The following is a 20,098-nucleotide window of genomic DNA, read 5'->3' on the forward strand; positions in this document are numbered from 1 at the left end:
TTTAATTGAATTATTGTTTATTATATCAGGAGCTGGGCGGCGAGGGCCTGGGGCACGCGGGCGCGGTGTGGTGCTGCAAGTTCAGCGTGTGCGGCCGCCTGCTCGCCACCGCGGGGCAGGACCGGCTGCTGCGCGTGTGGGTCACACGGGACGCCTGCCACATGTTCCAGGTGAGTGTGCGGCCCCTGCTCGCCACCGCGGGGCAGGACCGGCTGCTGCGCGTGTGGGTCACACGGGACGCCTGCCACATGTTCCAGGTGAGTGTGCGGCCCCTGCTCGCCACCGCGGGGCAGGACCGGCTGCTGCGCGTGTGGGTCACACGGGACGCCTGCCACATGTTCCAGGTGAGTGTGCGGCCCCTGCTCGCCACCGCGGGGCAGGACCGGCTGCTGCGCGTGTGGGTCACACGGGACGCCTGCCACATGTTCCAGGTGAGTGTGCGGCCCCTGCTCGCCACCGCGGGGCAGGACCGGCTGCTGCGCGTGTGGGTCACACGGGACGCCTGCCACATGTTCCAGGTGAGTGTGCGGCCCCTGCTCGCCACCGCGGGGCAGGACCGGCTGCTGCGCGTGTGGGTCACACGGGACGCCTGCCACATGTTCCAGGTGAGTGTGCGGCCCCTGCTCGCCACCGCGGGGCAGGACCGGCTGCTGCGCGTGTGGGTCACACGGGACGCCTGCCACATGTTCCAGGTGAGTGTGCGGCCCCTGCTCGCCACCGCGGGGCAGGACCGGCTGCTGCGCGTGTGGGTCACACGGGACGCCTGCCACATGTTCCAGGTGAGTGTGCGGCCCCTGCTCGCCACCGCGGGGCAGGACCGGCTGCTGCGCGTGTGGGTCACACGGGACGCCTGCCACATGTTCCAGGTGAGTGTGCGGCCCCTGCTCGCCACCGCGGGGCAGGACCGGCTGCTGCGCGTGTGGGTCACACGGGACGCCTGCCACATGTTCCAGGTGAGTGTGCGGCCCCTGCTCGCCACCGCGGGGCAGGACCGGCTGCTGCGCGTGTGGGTCACACGGGACGCCTGCCACATGTTCCAGGTGAGTGTGCGGCCCCTGCTCGCCACCGCGGGGCAGGACCGGCTGCTGCGCGTGTGGGTCACACGGGACGCCTGCCACATGTTCCAGGTGAGTGTGCGGCCCCTGCTCGCCACCGCGGGGCAGGACCGGCTGCTGCGCGTGTGGGTCACACGGGACGCCTGCCACATGTTCCAGGTGAGTGTGCGGCCCCTGCTCGCCACCGCGGGGCAGGACCGGCTGCTGCGCGTGTGGGTCACACGGGACGCCTGCCACATGTTCCAGGTGAGTGTGCGGCCCCTGCTCGCCACCGCGGGGCAGGACCGGCTGCTGCGCGTGTGGGTCACACAGGACGCCTGCCACATGTTCCAGGTGAGTGTGCGGCCCCTGCTCGCCACCGCGGGGCAGGACCGGCTGCTGCGCGTGTGGGTCACACGGGACGCCTGCCACATGTTCCAGGTGAGTGTGCGGCCCCTGCTCGCCACCGCGGGGCAGGACCGGCTGCTGCGCGTGTGGGTCACACGGGACGCCTGCCACATGTTCCAGGTGAGTGTGCGGCCCCTGCTCGCCACCGCGGGGCAGGACCGGCTGCTGCGCGTGTGGGTCACACGGGACGCCTGCCACATGTTCCAGGTGAGTGTGCGGCCCCTGCTCGCCACCGCGGGGCAGGACCGGCTGCTGCGCGTGTGGGTCACACGGGACGCCTGCCACATGTTCCAGGTGAGTGTGCGGCCCCTGCTCGCCACCGCGGGGCAGGACCGGCTGCTGCGCGTGTGGGTCACACGGGACGCCTGCCACATGTTCCAGGTGAGTGTGCGGCCCCTGCTCGCCACCGCGGGGCAGGACCGGCTGCTGCGCGTGTGGGTCACACGGGACGCCTGCCACATGTTCCAGGTGAGTGTGCGGCCCCTGCTCGCCACCGCGGGGCAGGACCGGCTGCTGCGCGTGTGGGTCACACGGGACGCCTGCCACATGTTCCAGGTGAGTGTGCGGCCCCTGCTCGCCACCGCGGGGCAGGACCGGCTGCTGCGCGTGTGGGTCACACGGGACGCCTGCCACATGTTCCAGGTGAGTGTGCGGCCCCTGCTCGCCACCGCGGGGCAGGACCGGCTGCTGCGCGTGTGGGTCACACGGGACGCCTGCCACATGTTCCAGGTGAGTGTGCGGCCCCTGCTCGCCACCGCGGGGCAGGACCGGCTGCTGCGCGTGTGGGTCACACGGGACGCCTGCCACATGTTCCAGGTGAGTGTGCGGCCCCTGCTCGCCACCGCGGGGCAGGACCGGCTGCTGCGCGTGTGGGTCACACGGGACGCCTGCCACATGTTCCAGGTGAGTGTGCGGCCCCTGCTCGCCACCGCGGGGCAGGACCGGCTGCTGCGCGTGTGGGTCACACGGGACGCCTGCCACATGTTCCAGGTGAGTGTGCGGCCCCTGCTCGCCACCGCGGGGCAGGACCGGCTGCTGCGCGTGTGGGTCACACGGGACGCCTGCCACATGTTCCAGGTGAGTGTGCGGCCCCTGCTCGCCACCGCGGGGCAGGACCGGCTGCTGCGCGTGTGGGTCACACGGGACGCCTGCCACATGTTCCAGGTGAGTGTGCGGCCCCTGCTCGCCACCGCGGGGCAGGACCGGCTGCTGCGCGTGTGGGTCACACGGGACGCCTGCCACATGTTCCAGGTGAGTGTGCGGCCCCTGCTCGCCACCGCGGGGCAGGACCGGCTGCTGCGCGTGTGGGTCACACGGGACGCCTGCCACATGTTCCAGGTGAGTGTGCGGCCCCTGCTCGCCACCGCGGGGCAGGACCGGCTGCTGCGCGTGTGGGTCACACGGGACGCCTGCCACATGTTCCAGGTATAAGAAAAACGAACAAACAAAAAAAAATATTTGACAACACAGCGTGACTCATTACAAAAAAGACAATCATAAAATGGAAAACCCACACAAATAACACAAAACGTGAACAAGAAAAAAAAAATTAAGAACAAAAAAGTGTGTCCGCAGTACCGCCAAAAGGGAGTTCAGCCTGTGCCAGGCATGAACCTAGTGCTGGTTTTCAAATAGAACCTATAACCTACCTAGAACTACACTCAAGTAATTCAAACGTCCTTCATTATTTTATGTATTAAATTTTTACCGCTTATACATGAATTCTATGTATTTTCAGTAAAAAAGAGGCATTACAATGAAACTATTAGATGTTGCAAAACTAAATCCAGTTATATAGAGAAGTGATATTATATTTCTGACTTATTAAAAGATCTATACACTTCATCCAATAAAATAAGCGCTTCGATTACTAACAATTTTTAAATCTATTCCAGGATATGCGCACAAAATACAACGCTGAACAGAAATCGTCCCCCACCCCGTCCCAAGAGTCCCTCGCGTCCCTCGCCCCGCCCCCCTCCCCGGACCACTCCCCCCCACTCGGCCCCGGCGCCCCCTTCAACCCTAAACCCTTTTGCATCTACTCTGGACATAATTCCGACCTGCTAGATGTCTCCTGGTCCAAGAATTACTTTATCCTGTCCAGTTCTATGGACAAAACGGTCCGTTTATGGCATATTTCGAGGGGCGAGTGTTTGTGCTGTTTCCAGCATATTGATTTCGTGACGGCCATCGTCTTTCATCCGAGAGATGATAGGTATTTCCTGTCGGGGAGTCTGGATGGCAAGTTGCGGCTGTGGAATATTCCGGATAAAAAGGTATGTCCTGATTTGCCGTTGCTTTTTGTCTAAATGTTCAAAATTTCGTATATAGTCAATGTGTTGTATACATTCTATGGAAAACAATTAGCTTGTTTGAAACTTATAATTTCCTTGTTTATATCTTTCTTATACCATCAAATAAAGTGAAATGAAAAGAGACTGAAAAATTATGTGAAAATAATGATCAATTTTTATACTAATGGAGTCAGATTGCGCAAAATGTCGATTTTTTCCACATTCTTCAATCGAAAATTCTTCCAGGTGGCCGTTTGGAACGAAGTGGACGGCAAAACGAAACTAATAACAGCGGCTAATTTTTGTCAAAACGGCAAGTTCGCTGTCGTCGGCACTTACGATGGCCGCTGTATCTTCTACACAACAGATCAGCTCAAATATCACACGCAAATAGACGTTCGTTCCACAAGAGGAAAGAATTCAACAGGAAGAAAAATAAGCGGCATCGAACCTATGCCAAACGATGACAAAATACTTGTAACCTCAAATGACAGTCGTATACGATTGTACGATTTACGAGACTTGAATTTATCCTGCAAATATAAGGGCTATGTGAATGTGTCGAGTCAAATAAAAGCCTCGTTTTCTCATGATGGGAAATACATAGTTAGCGGGTCAGAAAACCAGTGTATTTATATATGGAAGACGTGTCATGATTACTCCAAATTCACGTCAGTTAGGAGGGACAGGAACGACTTCTGGGAAGGGATAAAAGCCCATAATGCAGTGGTGACTTGTGCCATATTTGCGCCCAATCCTGATCATATGATACGCATGATTAATGAAAGGGAAGAGAAACTTAATGCGGGCAAGAGTCAAGAGGAGAAGGAGGAAGTGGTGAGTTCTTTTTTCTTTTTTCGGTTTTCAGAAGATTTTAGAGATATAAAGATGTGTAATATCGCATGTCAATCAATATACTTAAAATAACGATGGGCTGAACTTTGATTATCAATATGTTGTTAATTAGGCAATACTACTATTTTTTAGCTTTTTCTGCTCTTCTAAAATATTTAAAATTTTTATCAAGAAATTCAAAGATTCCTTATACTTGCATTAAACATCATTTGCGTAGCGAAGTAGCCTATTGTAATTCAGTTTGCTACAAGTACTACTAACATGTCACAAAATCCATTTAAATTAGCATTTAATTAAATTAACACTAACTTTTCATTCCATCCATTTAATTATATTATAAAATATAACCTATTGCAAACTTTTAATAATTTATATTCTATTAATTTAAAATCTCATTTAAAACGAATACTAATAGATTTTGCACATTCCAGAAGAGTCCAGAAGGCGGTATGGTATCGTCCTCCCAAACGGGCCACGTGCTCGTCAGTGCGGACTTCAACGGCGCCATACGAGTGTTCGTTCACAAGGCGAAGCCCAAACACTCCTCGCTACCTGCCTCTGCACTTGCTTAGATGTGATGATTTAGAAAATTTTTGTGAAGAAAATATGCCCAAATCACGCTGGCTTCATATACACATCTACACAAAAAATATTGGAAAATAATTCGTATATAATCTATTTATTTTGATGAATAAGTTAAAACAAATAGATTATGTTGTATTTTCTGAGTTGACTTCGAAATTTAGGGAAGCATCCAGCATCTGTGACTGTAAAAAATCAATAATTTGCGATTTTTTCGTCAAAAACAGACTTTCGTTTTGAACAGAAATATAAGGCTAACGTAATAAAGTTATTGTGACAATCAAAAAACTCATGTATACTGAATTTTTTTTTTAAGATTTCAAGCAGTGGATAGGACAACATTATCATAAAAGTAACAGCTTATGTCGTGCTAAACTCAGAGCCCATGGGGTCTTCGAAATTAAAATATAAAATACTTAATAAAGAAAGAGATCAATTATTGTTTGTAGGTGTTTTATGTAATACATTTCATTTTTTAATACTAAAATTCTGGAAACCGTCATTCCGCCAACACTATAATGTTAAATACAAAAAAAATGCAACTGACTCGATGTTAAAATTTCACATCGCTTTAGCGCAAAGCGACTAAACGCGGTTTTAAAAATTAACAATGTGTCTTGAATTGTTTTACGAAATTTGCAATTTAATAAAGTGAGACTAACCTAACCTAACTTAAATTTGAGATATCATACCGTGGTCTAGTTAGAGGCAGTGGAAAAATCTAAATAAAAACAAAGGAAAAGCTAAAAGATGCAATCAATAATGCTTTCTTTGTAGATCACTGTTATTCAATTTTTTAGATAAACTTTTATAATGACGATTAAAAATTATAAGAAAATCTTAGAATGTTTAATTCCGAAACAAATGTGACTGCCACAATATAGAGACCATTTTGAGATGAATTTAATAATATATCAATAATAGTAATTGCAGTTAAATTGATAAAAAATTAATAAAAATAAACTGATTATAATTTTGAATAAAAGATTGCGCGGGCACGTAGCGACGCAACTCCCCATACAGTTGATGGGAGAGACAAAATAGTTGCGGAGACAAAAGTTGCTCTTGCGTGTTAGCTCTTAATCGCCTATGGTGTCGAATCAAAAAGATTGAATCTTAAATTAATGATTGTTATAAATTTGTAACAAAAATGATATGACTCTGTACGCACATGTATAACGGAATTAAATATGGCTAATCCTTAATCGACCAAATTTATAATTTAATGTCACACTATTGTTATTGTGTTAAAAAACTTTATGTGATGTATTCACGGTTTACCAAATGATAATTACGAAACTATTAATGTCTTTGGTTGTAAAAGAATATCACTAACTTATAAATATATTATCTTCATTACAACTTACATATTATTATAAATTATGTCAATAAACTTATGTTAAAAACTATTTAATGATAAACATATTATTCTTAAATCATGTATAATTTATTTTCGTATTTATCAAAAAATGTAATAAAGTATATTTTGTATATTTGTTAGGAAGTTATACACCAATTAAATATCTCGTTTATTTTGTATAAGTTCTTGCCTCTAAATATTGTGATTAATAAAATAAGTGTACATTGAATAGTTGTATAGATCGCGATGCCATTGTATTGTATGTTTAACTGGCATTTATCTTTGAAAATAAATGGGTATATAACATGTTCATATGACTTTTATTTCATATTACCTCACTCCTTAAATAGTTAAACTACATACAATTATGTATTTTTAGTTCTGCCTTTATTTAAACAATTTTTAAATTTTCATACAAAAAAATTAGGTACTCTTTATATTTTAGTGTAGAAATTAGTAAAATAGGAATTTTCTTATAAAATCTCACATCTTTACACATGATCATGAATAAATGTTCACTGGAAAGCCGCAAAAAGGCTTTAGGTACATTTTTTTTCTATTGTTTGTGTTATCATGCACGTTCAAGTCTCTCACATAAGAAATTAAAATGAATATAAAACGGTCAAATTTGTGTGAACGCGCTAATCTAGGGTACCTGCTTCTGGGCCGATTTCAAACAATTATTTCACTGTAGAATATGTATTAGAATGCTGTACCAATAACCAGTAGTAATTAGCACAGCTATTGGTTCGTCGAACGCACTTACGTTCAAAAAAACATCTCAGAATTCATAAAATGCATACAATTTTACTGTTTTATAGGTATTTCAGATTCAATTTATTCAGATCAAACTGATAAATTGTGTAGGTCTTGAATTCTGAATTTCGGGACAAAGTTTAAAATTATGAATCCTGAACGCACGATCCAATTTACGTATATATCCTATTTTATCTCTCATAATGTGAAGTGTGAACAAACACACGCCTAAAACACTGGAATTAATTACGCTGTATCTTAGATTAAGGATTGGTCGCGGAGACCAAATTAATCTAAGCGCTGTACCTATAATATCCATTTTAATTTGTTGTAAAATATTCATTGAATGCTCCCGTTATCCAGCGGGAACATTCCGTCCGATTCTGAGTTTATAGAATAAGGTATGTGTGAATAAAATTCTGAATTCAAACAGGTAATCAGATAGAGGTTCTCGATGAAATGGTTCCGTAGCATAGCGTATTTTTGAACTTTTTTATAATTCAGTGCCTACCAAATATTCAATTCTCAGACTAAATTATTTTTTTATGGATAAGTAAATGTTATTACTTATGTATGTAGCGTTGGAGTATTCAACCAAAAATTTTGTGCGGTGTCTATAATTATGATATTTTGCGCATTCAGAAACGCACCAACAAATAATTTTTACTTATTTAAGATTGACTGCCAATCAATCATTTGACACTTTTCTATTTTAATATGATAGGATAAAGGCGAAAAAATTAAACACATTTTTTGTAAAAACTTCATTTATTAAACATTATGTAAATGACAAGGACTGCATTAAACTTAAATATCAAAAACATAAATATCTCTTACACACAGAACATACTTAATACAAAAAGACACATTTATATACATTCCTATATTGTAAAAATTTGTTTGCTTTCAGATATAAAATACTTTTAAATTAAGGATACAATTATAAGACGATACAATTTCAAATTAACAACGGTGGGCGGAATCACACAGGGTTAAACCCTACAAAAATATTGCTATTTAGGAATTATTTTAATTTTATTGTACTTTATTAAGTTTTCAAGGCGGTAAAATTCATAGACCAAGAGCCACATAAATGACGCTGGCATTTGTTTTCATCAATGTGGAATATTTGAATTCCTAAGACGGTCCGACACAAAACTCTGCCTATGCGTCTATTAGGCAGAGTTTCAATAAAGCGTATACAAGACTTTGAACATTACTGCATCGAAATAAGGTGTTTATTTGAATGAATGTTTTATACAACCCTGACATATTTTTACCTTTTCTAGTTGTATATTGTAACGCAAAAACGCAATACATTTTTAATTTTAATTTTGTTCTTTACATAGATTTTAAGTTTTATATTCTACAAATTGTTGTGGCAATAAATATATACTTTCTTCTATACAATTAAGCTTTCCAAGGCGGTTGTTTGGAATATCCCGGTTTATTTCTATCCCTCCGTTCGTGCGAGTCTCTATCGCTTGTGGGCCGTTCTGCTGTGTCGCGGTTTCGCATTTCACCGCTTGGTGGTTTTGTTAGTAACTGAAATGTGAAAAGAAAATTTTTCTTAATTGTTTCCTTCAATATTTGGGAAGGATTCTCGAAGGTTTTCTATGATTTTATAAATTTTAAGTATTAAAAGACGCGGATGAAACTGCAGGCGGATAGTAAGTAGTTTTATAAACTTGACTTAATTTATTCGTTTTCTTAGGGATCCTACAGTCAGAATTTTGTAATAATAAAAATGAATCGCAAAATGTGTTGGTAAGCGCATAACTCGAGAACGGCTGAACCGATTTCGATAATTCTTTTTTTATTATATTCCTTGAAGTACGAGGATGGTTCTTATGTAGAGAAAACGTGAATATGTACCACGGGCGAAGCCGGGGCGGACCGCTAGTACTCAATAAAGCTATTACAGTAGCTGGCAACGAACTTGGTATGAATTTAGCGTGGTGGTAAGTTCGCGCATCAATAGAGTGCTTGTTCAACAATTCATTATTTATTGTTATAATTTATTGAAGTGAAACTTCTTTATCGGGGTTGGAAAAAAATTTAGTGTAACATTTTTTCGTTACGCGTGACATTTTTCCGTTAGGCGCCATCTATTTCTTATCCTTACCACGCGTGATTCGACGTATTTCTGTAAAGTTGCATATAGTAAATCATTTTTTGAAAAATAAGGTCATAAAGAAGTTTCACTTCTTACGTGTGTACACTAGTACACGCACACATTTTTTTAATCATTTCTAGTTAGAAGAAAGTTAAATAAAGATTTCGCGATGCTTTTTATATATTTGTTATTGAAAACGGCACACTAACACACACACTATAAGACGAGCGAAAAAGAGGCAATTGTGGCAAATTAGTTTCAATGTGCCGCTCCCGGATCGCTTGTAATCTATCTACACTTTTGTACTTATAATAAAACTAACTGTTGTCCGCAGCTTCGCTTGCGTGGAAAAGATTTATAAGTTTTCATCCCCTATTTTACCCCTTTAGGGGATAAATTTTCTAAAATCATTTCTTAGGAGACGCCTACGCTATGACATCTACCTGCATGCCAAATTTCAGGCCGATACGTCCAGTGGTTTGGGCTGTGCGTTGATAGATCACTATATCAGTCACCTTTGAGTTTTATATATATGTATACTAGCGGTCCGCCCCGGCTTCGCCCGTGGTACATATTAACGTTTTCTCTACATAAGAACCATCCTCGTACTTCAAGGAATATAATAAAAAAAGAATTATCGAAATCGGTTCAGCCGTTCTCGAGTTATGGAATTACAACGAAAAGTGGCATTGATTTTTATATATTAGATAGATAGATTGTGACGGGGACTATAAAAATATTTACCATTTTCACATAATGCTGCAGCTCGCTATCACTCAGGTCCTCAAACTGCATGTCCGTCTGTCTGCGGGGCTGCAACTTGTCTAAAGATGGCACCGTTAGTGGGGGCACCTTGTGTGTGTAGTCGGGGTGCGGGGTGCATACTGTGAATAGGAATAGAGGAATTAAAAAAAACAGTCAACAATTATTAAGCTATTGCATAGCTTCTATCGCGGGCCATGAGCGCGGGGACCGAATCCAAAAATTCCGTAACGAAAAAACCTCACGTTCCCCACTCCGACGGGCGGAGGTGTGATTTAAAGGCATAGCATGAAATAGCTTTACCGCGGCAGTCCCCGAGTGCCACACGTCTTTTTTTTTTTAATAAAATAATATTTGTCCCTTCATAATAAGATGTGAATAAAAATAAAATCTAACGTTACTAACAATATATGAGTAAAAAAATATAAGATTTGATTTGAATGCCTATCGCCCTATCCAGTTAACCATTGCAACATAAATACTCAGATACATATATCCTCGGTTATTTATCGAAAAAATAACGCGTTATGGACACAGTAAAAGATCTACAGCGCAAAATTCGTGTTGTAGCTCTAATGAAAACGCTCGTAAGAGCTAGCGCGCAAGAGCAACTTTTGTCTCCGCAACTATTTAGTTGTGGCAATGAAGAAATGTTTTTGAAGTTATACTTCTTTTGGCGCGATGGAGAAAAATGATGAGAGTGAATTGTTACGATGCGCGCGCAGACCGACACATAAATTTAACAGCATGGAGTTAGTTCTAGGTGGTATGAAAATTGATAACTATGTTCAAGTTGTATATTCTAGTATTTTTTTTCCATACGCTAAAGATGTATAACTTCTAACGCGTGTACATAAGTACACACACTCTTTTTTTTCCCCCTCCCTTACCTGTATCCCTCCCCTCCCCCTCGGACCCCGCTCTGTGTGTATGCGTGAGTATCTGTAACGCTTGTCGCCATTGTGCCTCCATCACACCGTGTAGTTGGGAAGCTATCTCACCGCGACGACGACGGTAGGTGTCGAGTTTACTCTGCGGGATTATTATATTTATTAATTTTCTATACTAGTATTATAAAGAGGAAAGGTTCGTATGTATGGTTTTCACGCATAAACTACTGGACCGATTTTGATGAAATTTGGCACATTCTTTCGACCCTGAGAAAGAACATAAGCTACCTTTTATTGCGAAATACGTGCCACGGGCGCAGCCGGGGCGAACCGCTAGTCTAATATTATAAAGAGGAAAACTTTGTTTGTTTGTTTGATTGTAATGAATAAGCTCATAAACTATCGGACCGATTTTAAAAATTCGAAAGCTACATTATCCACGAGTAATATAGGCTATATATTATCACGCTAAGACCAACAGGAGCGGAGCCACGCGGGTGAAACCGCGCGGCATAGCTAGTATTTAATAAAAACCAACAGTATTGAATATAAAGTGCATTTTTTGTGGACACAGAATAAACATAAATGATTTATTAAGGACCATAGAGTTAAAGATCTATAATTTGTGTTCTTACATGAGTCCAATTAAAAAAGAAAGAAGTTCTATCAAAACAAATATATACAGGGTGTAATCGTTAAGTCGTCGCTTGTGCACACTTAACGATAACACCCTGTATACTTCGTCCTGAACATTAGTACTAATTATCTGCTTGTACAGTTATTTTTTAAAAATTACTAGAAAGCTATTTCTTCACAGAATGACATAAAATTAACAACTTTTGAATGAAATTGACATGAAGCAGTGAAAAGTAAACAAAATAAAGGGAAGCAATTACCTCAAGTAGTCCAATCTTCTCATTGGCCTGTGCGAGCTGCAGGCGACACAACTTTATCTCCTCTCTCTGTTTCTCTTCCAGAACATTCACTTCTAATCTGTGCCTGGAAAAACATGTATTGTGTGATTTTTTGAAACCACGTTTTCATACCGCGGAAAAACTATCTTTCACATTATAGACATTTAACTAAAAAGATAATATTCCATTTAAGGATATAAAAATCACTTTTATTCCTACTCCGCGACATGAAATATACAGACGAAATCTTTGAGTCAATGTAATAAAAGTTTTACTATGATAAACATACTACCGATCCCCCCAGTAAAGCATCATCAAAATCCGTTCAGTGGTTTTTTTCGCATGAAAAAGTAACAAATAAAAATGAATTTTTGTAAAAATTAAGTTTACCTTTCCACTTTACTTGTTTTTTTACAAAAATTTATCTTTATATGAGCTTTTACTAAATTAGCTGTACGCTACACCAAACACTCACTGTTCCTCGATCCTCACAATCTGCTTATTGTAAGCGTCCACTATACTATTCTCCTTGCTCCTGGCAGCAGCTTCCATATCCCGTTCCGCTGCGTCCAGCTGCCGTTGGAACTCGTGGAGCTTCCCCAGCACGGCCTCTTCGAGCTGCTGCTGGTAGTGACTCTTGAGTTCTGTCTTCTGGAGTTCTAGATGCTTGCGTAGAGATTTAGCTTCGTTTTCTAGCGTGTCCTATAGGGCGATTTTCAGATGTTAATTGCTGTAGGTTATATATAATAAAAATGCCAACCGCCTGTTTTGCTAAGCGTGAAATTCGAGTACGGATGGAGCAATTTGGACTAATGGATTGAATGGATAATCTGGAATATTTTATTACGTTTTTGTTGAGTAATTTGTTTAATAAATCTCACTGTGACACTTCATGCTGCTTAGTCTTGCGACTGATCGCAGATCACAATGGCAAAAAAAAGTTTTCAATTAAATAAATTGTATACAATAGGATAAGCCATTTTATAAATTCAGTGGCGAAAAAATAAAAAAAAATTCAATATGCTAATTTTTATTACAATTCCTATTATTACTCTAAATAAACATTATCAAATGTAACTCACGCATCTTCTCAGCATTTCGCTCAATTGATTCTGTGTATCACACAGCTGCCGTTCCAGTACCGTGCATCTGGATCTCTCTTCATTCACTTTCTCCTTTAAAATGTCCTTCTCTTGTTGTATTAGGGATGAGGTTTCATCGTTTGATCGTAATTTCTGATTCAGTTCGTTCACTTTGCCTTTCGTCATCTCGTGTTCTAGCTTTTCCTGAGAAAAAGTTTGATTATAAAAAATAGAATATAAAAAGCCGAAAATCTTAGAAATTAAAGACATTTTAATGGATTTTACATGCGATTTATTCATTACTCACAGCGAGTTTTGTTACGCCTCTAATTTTTAATACTCGCGTTAAAAAATACTAAACCAAAAAACTGTTAGTCTAATTAATTGCTTGAAAAAAAGCGTCAAATGGCTTGTTTGGCGCCAAATATCAGAATCAAATTAAAAGTAACCTCCATAGTAACAAATACCTACATTTTTTATTATTATTTGTACTGCTGCTAGAACAAACAATTACTACAAACATATTAGACATTTGGTCAGTTCACTCACTTTATCCAACGCCTCCTCAAGATTCCTAACACAATCCGTAGACTGCTTATTCAACCTCATCACCGTCTCATAATTTTCCTTCAGAACCTCCACCTCTTTATCCTTGTTCCTGATAACTTCATCTTTACTCGCTACCAGCCGTTCCATGTTATCTTGTAGTTCCTTCTTTTCATTGGTTATTTGCTTACATTTCTCTTGATAGTCGTGCGCGAGATCGAGAGCTTTGTACAGTTCCGATTCAAAGTGATGTGTTTTCTGAAATATTTTAAGATGCATTATGATATTGTTGTCTGTTTTTTGTAAATGACTTTTAGTAGTTAAAAATGCTTTAGGTATGGGAGTGTTCCCATATCCAGGAACAAATCTATACATAATATAATAAAATCATAGGAAAGAACTTTACATTGAATATTTTTTAAAAGAATAAACCTGTGTGTGATCTACATTAGATATTGAAGCAACAAATATAATTTTACATACAATAAATATTTTTTTTCATCTCAGTATTTGCCACCACCCAGAATAATAAACAAGGAGTACTGAACGAACAACCAATAAAACAATACTTACTTTTTGCGCATCTTCAGCAACAACTTTAAAATTATCAACTTCACGGGTCATCTTTTCCAACGCACTCCTGTGTCTCTCCTCTGCTTTATCCAGACTACCAGTGAGCTTGAGCCAGGCATCTCGTAGCTTGCTTATCGCTGTATCCTTTGCTTTGTCGACTTTTATCGCAACGGCTAACTTCTCTTGTTGTTCAAGGATCTTTCTTTGCAACTGCTGGATCATTGCTTCGCAGTGCTGTAAACATATTAATTTGTCATATTTAACATTGTGTCACAGGTATAATAAATATAACATTTGTAAGAGTAATTTAAATGTATTATAGTATTTTGTATGGGTTGTTTGTTTTCCAAACTATTAATGTGAATGATTTATTTTTATGATTATTAGAGTATGCAAATAATATTGTTTTATGTTCCAAATAAAGAATTATGAATTTTTTGAATTTTTGAATCTCTTTGAAGATCAATAAAAGAAATGATTATATTAAAAATTACCTCTCTCTTTAGCCTTTCCTCTTCCAATTTATTATTATCAGACCTTTCTCCCCTTTCCATTTTCTCTCCCCAAAGTTCACTCAAACTCAGCAAGTCAGTATCTATTGAATCAATATTCATTTTATGTGCGTCCCTATTTTCATAGCCAAAGGGCCTCATTTGGGGCATTTTGAAGTCTTCTTTTCTAGTTCTTTCTTCTGTCAATGAGTTTTGATAATCCCTGCTGTAGTTCTGAGATTTATAATGTTCTAGAACTTTAGTTGCTCTGTCATATATTTTGTTGGATGAAGGTTTGAATGACTCAGAATATGTACTTGTTGATTGCACACATTTTGGTGTTGAAGTCGGCTGAATATCTTTGCTTTCAGAGAAATTTAATTTGCGAACACTGGGAGACCTTGTTTCCTGCTTTTCTTGTGTATTTTTTGTTGTTGAATCCTGTTCAACTTTATAATTCCTTGGGAAAGATTGCAAGCCACTTGGATTATTTTTGACTAAATATATGTACTTATCTAAAACAGAGCTTGGCACAGTTCTTCCACTGGGCAACACCACATCATCTGTATTGCTTTTAACATCATACTTATTTATCATATAATCACCAGTAGCTTTTATTACATTTTCTGGGCTGATGGTCTCCTCGTTTGCTCTGGTTTCAGGGCTTTCGTAACATTCTACTTTAGTTAAAAATTCATCAATTTCATGCAGTAGCAATTTATCATTTTTTTTACTTGGAGTAGATACAATACTACTGATGTCACCATCCATACTTTGCATGTCATTTATTTTAACCGATTTTTTACAAAAGTTATCCAATTTTAAACTAGGAATTGTTTTTTTACCGGCATCTATTGTATCTAGACTGGTTATTGAACTTTCTTTCGCACTGTCTTTTCGTAAAACTTTACGACGTCGCCTCCGAGGAAATGTGAAACATTTTCTATCGTTTTCAAAACTGTCGGAATCCCATGTTTTTCTTCTCGAACTGACGCTGGACAGGGTGTTGTTAGAGTCCAATTCCAGACTTTCTAACCTAGATTCCAACGAATGCACTTGGTTGACAAGTTTGCCTAGGACTTGTGCCGTGCACGAAACCGGTTTGTGAACGACAGTTCGCGAGGACTCCAGTACTGAAGTGTCAGAATCTGAGCTAGGAACGAGGAAAAAGTTCGGAGGTATCAGGAGAAGAACATCGGTGTCATCCGTTTCACTCATTACAAATACGAAAACTTGTTTGGCAGCATAAAACTGGAGCCATCATATGGTACTGATATGTTATTATAATACCTAAAAATTTATAGGCATGCTATTAATTTCATAAACACGTCGAGTTGTAATTGAATTATAGTTAACTGTATTCCATTAATAATTAATATCTTTATACGACTTCGTTTGTTTGTTGATTATTTTTGTTGACAGCTTTGAAGTTAGAACTTTTTGATTTTTGAAGTTTAAACATAGACTCACAAGTCTACAACGGACACAGACAACGGACGAATTTTATTTTTCTAGGATAGGTACGTGCGTTTCTCGGTCTACGGATACGTGTCTATTATGTTAACGATTTGATTTTTTTACTTCAGAAACGTGGTAAAAACGCCTCACAAACAGAGTCTGAAGAAAGTATAATGCGTGAATTTTGTATTTGAGTAACATAATAATTTATATTTCCTTCTAGTCTTTAAATATTTATATAATACAATCAGCAAAATACAATATAAACCATTATTGCTAATAAAACATAATAATATATTATGAGCTCTAATAGACTATACTCCAGATCATTCACTTGTAAATATTCGTGCGAATGTGAATTTTGATGTGAATACGAAACTCGCATGACGTGTAGTTCACAAGCAGCATTTTTCGTAGCAATTTCGTAGTATCACATTTGCTTTGTGATATAGTACGTAGAGAACGTCGAACATTCAAAGATTTTCTTGTTTAGGGATATTATTAAAAACAACTCATTTTTTTTGTTTTATTTATACACACATAAGTTTGTACCACAGGTTTGTACATTATAATATTAGGGCGTATTCACATAGAAAGCTGAAAACTTATAGGCGCTTATCGGCGCTTATAATAACCACCACCACCACCCAAATACTATTGTTGGCACCCCCCCCAATGATTGGCACTATCTGATTTAAAAATACAGATAATATGAGACAATTTCTGTTTATTTACGGTTGCAATACCTTAAGAATATCTAATATTCTATAGTGGCAACACTATTGTCAGACATTTTTATTTCACAGCTGCTATCAGCTCTAAGAGCAATAAGCTATTTTTGTGTAAGTTTATTTTGGTATGGCTAAAGTTAGGGTTTATCTTGCTATTTTTATTGTTTTCAGTGTTGAAAAATAAGCGCACCGGTCATTTCATTGGTGCCAATCACTGTATTTTTTTTGAATGCCTAGTGGTACAGTGATTGGCTCAATGATTGCACTTTTTTTTTGGTGGCATGTGTTATATTTCTTAGTTAAATTACATTTTCATAAAAGTAGACCATATTGGGTTGCCAAATAAGGTTGATTTCGCTTCTATTCCAATGCTTGTCACTGTCAATCATTATTATAATTTTTGCTGTGCCAATCAATACCCACCTAAGGTTTCCTCTTATTTTCATCGCTTTCAGGTTACGTAGACGGGTTACGTAGACGGCTTTAAGATGCCGAAGGTTACGGTTGGAAAAAAATATTCAAAAGCATATACAGAAGAAGATGTAGAAAAAGCCTTGCAAGCCATAAAAAATGGAATGGGTAAGAAAACTGCTGCAAATAAATTTAATATTCCACGGGCAACTTTGCAGTTTCGCTTATCCAACTTATTTGTTAAAAGTCGACCTGGTCCAGATACAGTTTTGACTGATGCAGAAGAAAAAGAGTTAGTTAAATGGATAATTTCAGCTTGTAGAAAAGGATTTCCAAGGCGTAAAGAGGATGTCATAAATAGTGTCAAACTGTATTTGGACGAACATCCCAGACCAAACAGTTTTATAGATAATAAACCAGGCGATGGATGGTATAAATTATTTTTGAAGAGGCACCCAGAGCTTTCTATACGAACATCAGAGGCTGTAAATTCAGCCAGCTCAAAGGTGTCAGAGAAGGAAATTAGAAATTGGTTTAAACAAGTAGAAGAATATCTGAAAGAAAATGATCTTTTTAATATTTTGAGTGATCCATCTAGAGTTTACAATGGGGATGAAACTAATTTTATTTTATGCCCAAAGAATACTAAAGTTATCGCTTTAAGGGGAACCAAAAATGTGTATGAGGTAGATCACGCTCGGTCTAAATCATGTGTTACCGTAATGTTTACATTTTCGGCGAATGGTGTAACAACACCTCCTATGATTATTTACCCCTTAAAGGGAATGCGACCTGAGATTCTAAAGTCTGTGCCTAGCGAGTGGGGCATTGGCTTGTCAGATAATGGATGGATGCAGGCTGAGCTTTTCATCCAATACATACAGAATGTTCTGCATCCAGCGCTAATGAAGAGGAATATCACTTTTCCAGTAATTATTTTTTTGGATGGGCATAAAAGCCACACAACACTTCAGCTTACTCAACTTTGTCAAAATCTTGGTATAATACTTATAGCTCGATACCCTAACGCGACACGGATTTTGCAACCAGCAGACGTAGTGGCGTTTCACCCAATAAAAGTAATGTGGCGTAAAGCAGTCCTAGAATGGCATACAGATGACTCAACGAAATCCTTACTAAAAACAGACGTTGCTCCTATATTGGAAAACCTTTTACCCAAATTAAACAAGACGACGTTAAAGAACGGTTTTGAAGCTTGTGGTTTATGCCCATTTAATCCAGATCAAGTAGACTATACAAAATGTTTAATGCCCTCTAAACCAGTACAAGAAATTCTGGATGACAAATGTTCTACAAGTCTTAACTGTCAGACATTTGAAGAAATTGTTGGACCTGTGGTAGGACCATAGCTAGTACGAAAGATGAAGAATCAGATGGTAGGTAAATCAATAGAAGCTAAAAATCTTTATGACTTGTATAAATATCTTGTACCAAAAATTTCAACACAAGAGTCATCGTAACAAATAATAGAAAAAGGAGAACAATCGAATAAAGACTAGAGAAAGTTACAATTTAGAAAAGTAAACCAAACTTTCATAGTATCAAACCAAAAATTGTAATCCATTCAAACATTATGATCGAACCTGCGAATAGAATCTCAAGTGATATTGAAGAAGAAAGAGGATATACAAGAGAATTAAAAATAGAACATAAGACCGAAGTTAAACCTACAAATATTACTACATATTAAAGGAAATAAAAAACAGACCCATTTTAGATGCAGTTGAAGCTGAAAATGAAAGAAGCTTAAAAGAATCGGAACAAGTAATGGTAAAAAAAGAATGAAAGGGCCTATTTTAGATAAACCTGCAAATTTCAGAGATTCAAGGGAAACCAAAAAAGATAAGGTAAAAGTTGAAGAAAATAGATTGAGACCAATGACAAATGAAGAACTATTAAAAGTATTAGGTGATGATTAGGTAGGTGAGTTTATTAATGGACCATGGATGGGATACAATATTTATGTTAGGTTCGACTTTCTTTGCGACAGCAAGGTGTGCCTACATTAGTAGATATGTAGTGCCAATCATTATACTTCAGTGCCAATGATTGTGCAATAACATAGAAATAAGTTTAATGTTACTTTTAAGCAATAAAGCTATTTTTTTATACCCATGTGTTTCCTAATAATTTACGTTTATATACCTTAGATCTGGTAAACATGGAGTAGTTTAGGCGTGATTTAGTAACAGACAGAGTAACTTTCGCATTTATAATATTAGTATGGACTTTTTAAGCAATAAAACAATTTTTTTTAATACCCATAACCCATGTGTTTCCTTATAATTTACGTTTATATACCTTAAATCTGGTAAACATAACATAACATACATAAAAACATTATTATAACATACAAATCACTATGTATATATGTTGAAGATCAGCTTAGAATGCCAATGATTGTACTGTTTACCCTATTCCTTATATGATTATACATAAAATTAAGAAACACATTATTTTAAGAAAGTTGAAAACCTTATAAACTGGAAAACCACTTATCAGTAGCAAGTGGCAATATTATAGATATTGATACAAAGAAATTTTAGAAAGAATAGAAAAATTTTGATCATGTAGTTGGATTCAAACTGTAATCTTTATTCTTGATCAGGCAACACCCAGTCTCCTGGTTATCCGTGAATCTGCCTGAGTAATCAAATTTCTTCAAATATTTTATATGAGACAAGCAATATGTACATAACCTATTATGTATAACTTACAATAATTTGTATTTGTGTGTATTTAGTTTTAATGAATAAGTTTAGTTCAGATGATAAATCTTTTTAAATGCATCTGAGGCATTTTGAAATACTT

At 39.4% G+C, this 20,098-nt stretch overlaps 3 protein-coding genes across 8 annotated transcripts in view; 2 read left to right on the plus strand and 1 right to left on the minus strand.

Annotated features, from left to right (window-relative positions):
* LOC123694870 (WD repeat-containing protein 44) overlaps positions 1–6,846 on the plus strand; it is a 31,118-nt gene extending 24,272 nt beyond the window's left edge. For 2 of the 4 annotated variants that reach the window (XM_045640470.1, XM_045640471.1), the window contains 4 exons: positions 30–170; positions 3,338–3,721; positions 3,986–4,576; positions 5,026–6,846. In XM_045640470.1, coding sequence (XP_045496426.1) covers positions 30–170; positions 3,338–3,721; positions 3,986–4,576; positions 5,026–5,166 — 1,257 coding nt within the window. In that variant the 3' untranslated portion in view covers positions 5,167–6,846. Of the gene's footprint in view, positions 1–29; positions 171–1,377; positions 2,868–3,337; positions 3,722–3,985; positions 4,577–5,025 lie in introns of those variants that run through there. The other 2 variants (XM_045640472.1, XM_045640473.1) reach the window with 2 other exon arrangements.
* A 1,195-nt stretch (positions 6,847–8,041) lies between these two features.
* On the minus strand, positions 8,042–15,884 carry LOC123694839 (major antigen). The gene is made up of 9 exons (XM_045640431.1): positions 14,670–15,884; positions 14,176–14,409; positions 13,606–13,860; positions 13,057–13,260; positions 12,450–12,676; positions 11,957–12,059; positions 11,061–11,202; positions 10,153–10,292; positions 8,042–8,837 (listed from the first exon to the last, which is right to left on the minus strand). Exons 1-9 carry the CDS (start codon positions 15,882–15,884, stop codon positions 8,703–8,705), a joined length of 2,655 nt encoding a protein of 884 aa, XP_045496387.1. The 3' UTR covers positions 8,042–8,702.
* LOC123694840 (MFS-type transporter clz9-like) lies at positions 15,823–19,197 on the plus strand. Of its 3 annotated transcripts, none has more exons than XM_045640434.1 (2): positions 15,823–15,933; positions 17,311–19,197. In XM_045640434.1, the coding sequence occupies exon 2, from the start codon at positions 17,344–17,346 to the stop codon at positions 18,634–18,636; it is 1,293 nt and encodes a 430-aa protein (XP_045496390.1). In that variant the 5' UTR covers positions 15,823–15,933; positions 17,311–17,343; the 3' UTR covers positions 18,637–19,197. The 3 variants fall into 3 exon arrangements, with proteins under 3 accessions (XP_045496390.1, XP_045496389.1, XP_045496391.1); XM_045640433.1 differs by having other exon boundaries at positions 15,876–15,951; positions 17,309–19,197; XM_045640435.1 differs by lacking the exon at positions 15,823–15,933 and adding an exon at positions 16,955–16,966.
* Positions 19,198–20,098: the final 901 nt, after the last annotated feature.

The sequence above is a fragment of the Colias croceus genome, chromosome 10, assembly GCF_905220415.1.
Source record: "Colias croceus chromosome 10, ilColCroc2.1".
NCBI lineage: Eukaryota > Metazoa > Arthropoda > Insecta > Lepidoptera > Pieridae > Colias > Colias croceus.

What these genes read in the sequence shown, in the direction of transcription:
- LOC123694840 (XM_045640434.1), top strand. Translation starts at nt 17,344, where the DNA reads ATGCCGAAGGTTACGGTTGGAAAAAAATATTCAAAAGCATATACAGAA.
- LOC123694839 (XM_045640431.1), bottom strand. Translation starts at nt 15,884, where the DNA reads ATGAGTGAAACGGATGACACCGATGTTCTTCTCCTGATACCTCCGAAC. An exon ending in GCGAAATGCTGAGAAGATGC is followed by an intron (nt 12,677 to 13,056) that starts GTGAGTTACATT and finishes ATCGCCCTATAG; the next exon opens with GACACGCTAGAAAACGAAGC. An exon ending in ATTGTGAGGATCGAGGAACA is followed by an intron (nt 12,060 to 12,449) that starts GTGAGTGTTTGG and finishes ATGTTTTTCCAG; the next exon opens with GCACAGATTAGAAGTGAATG.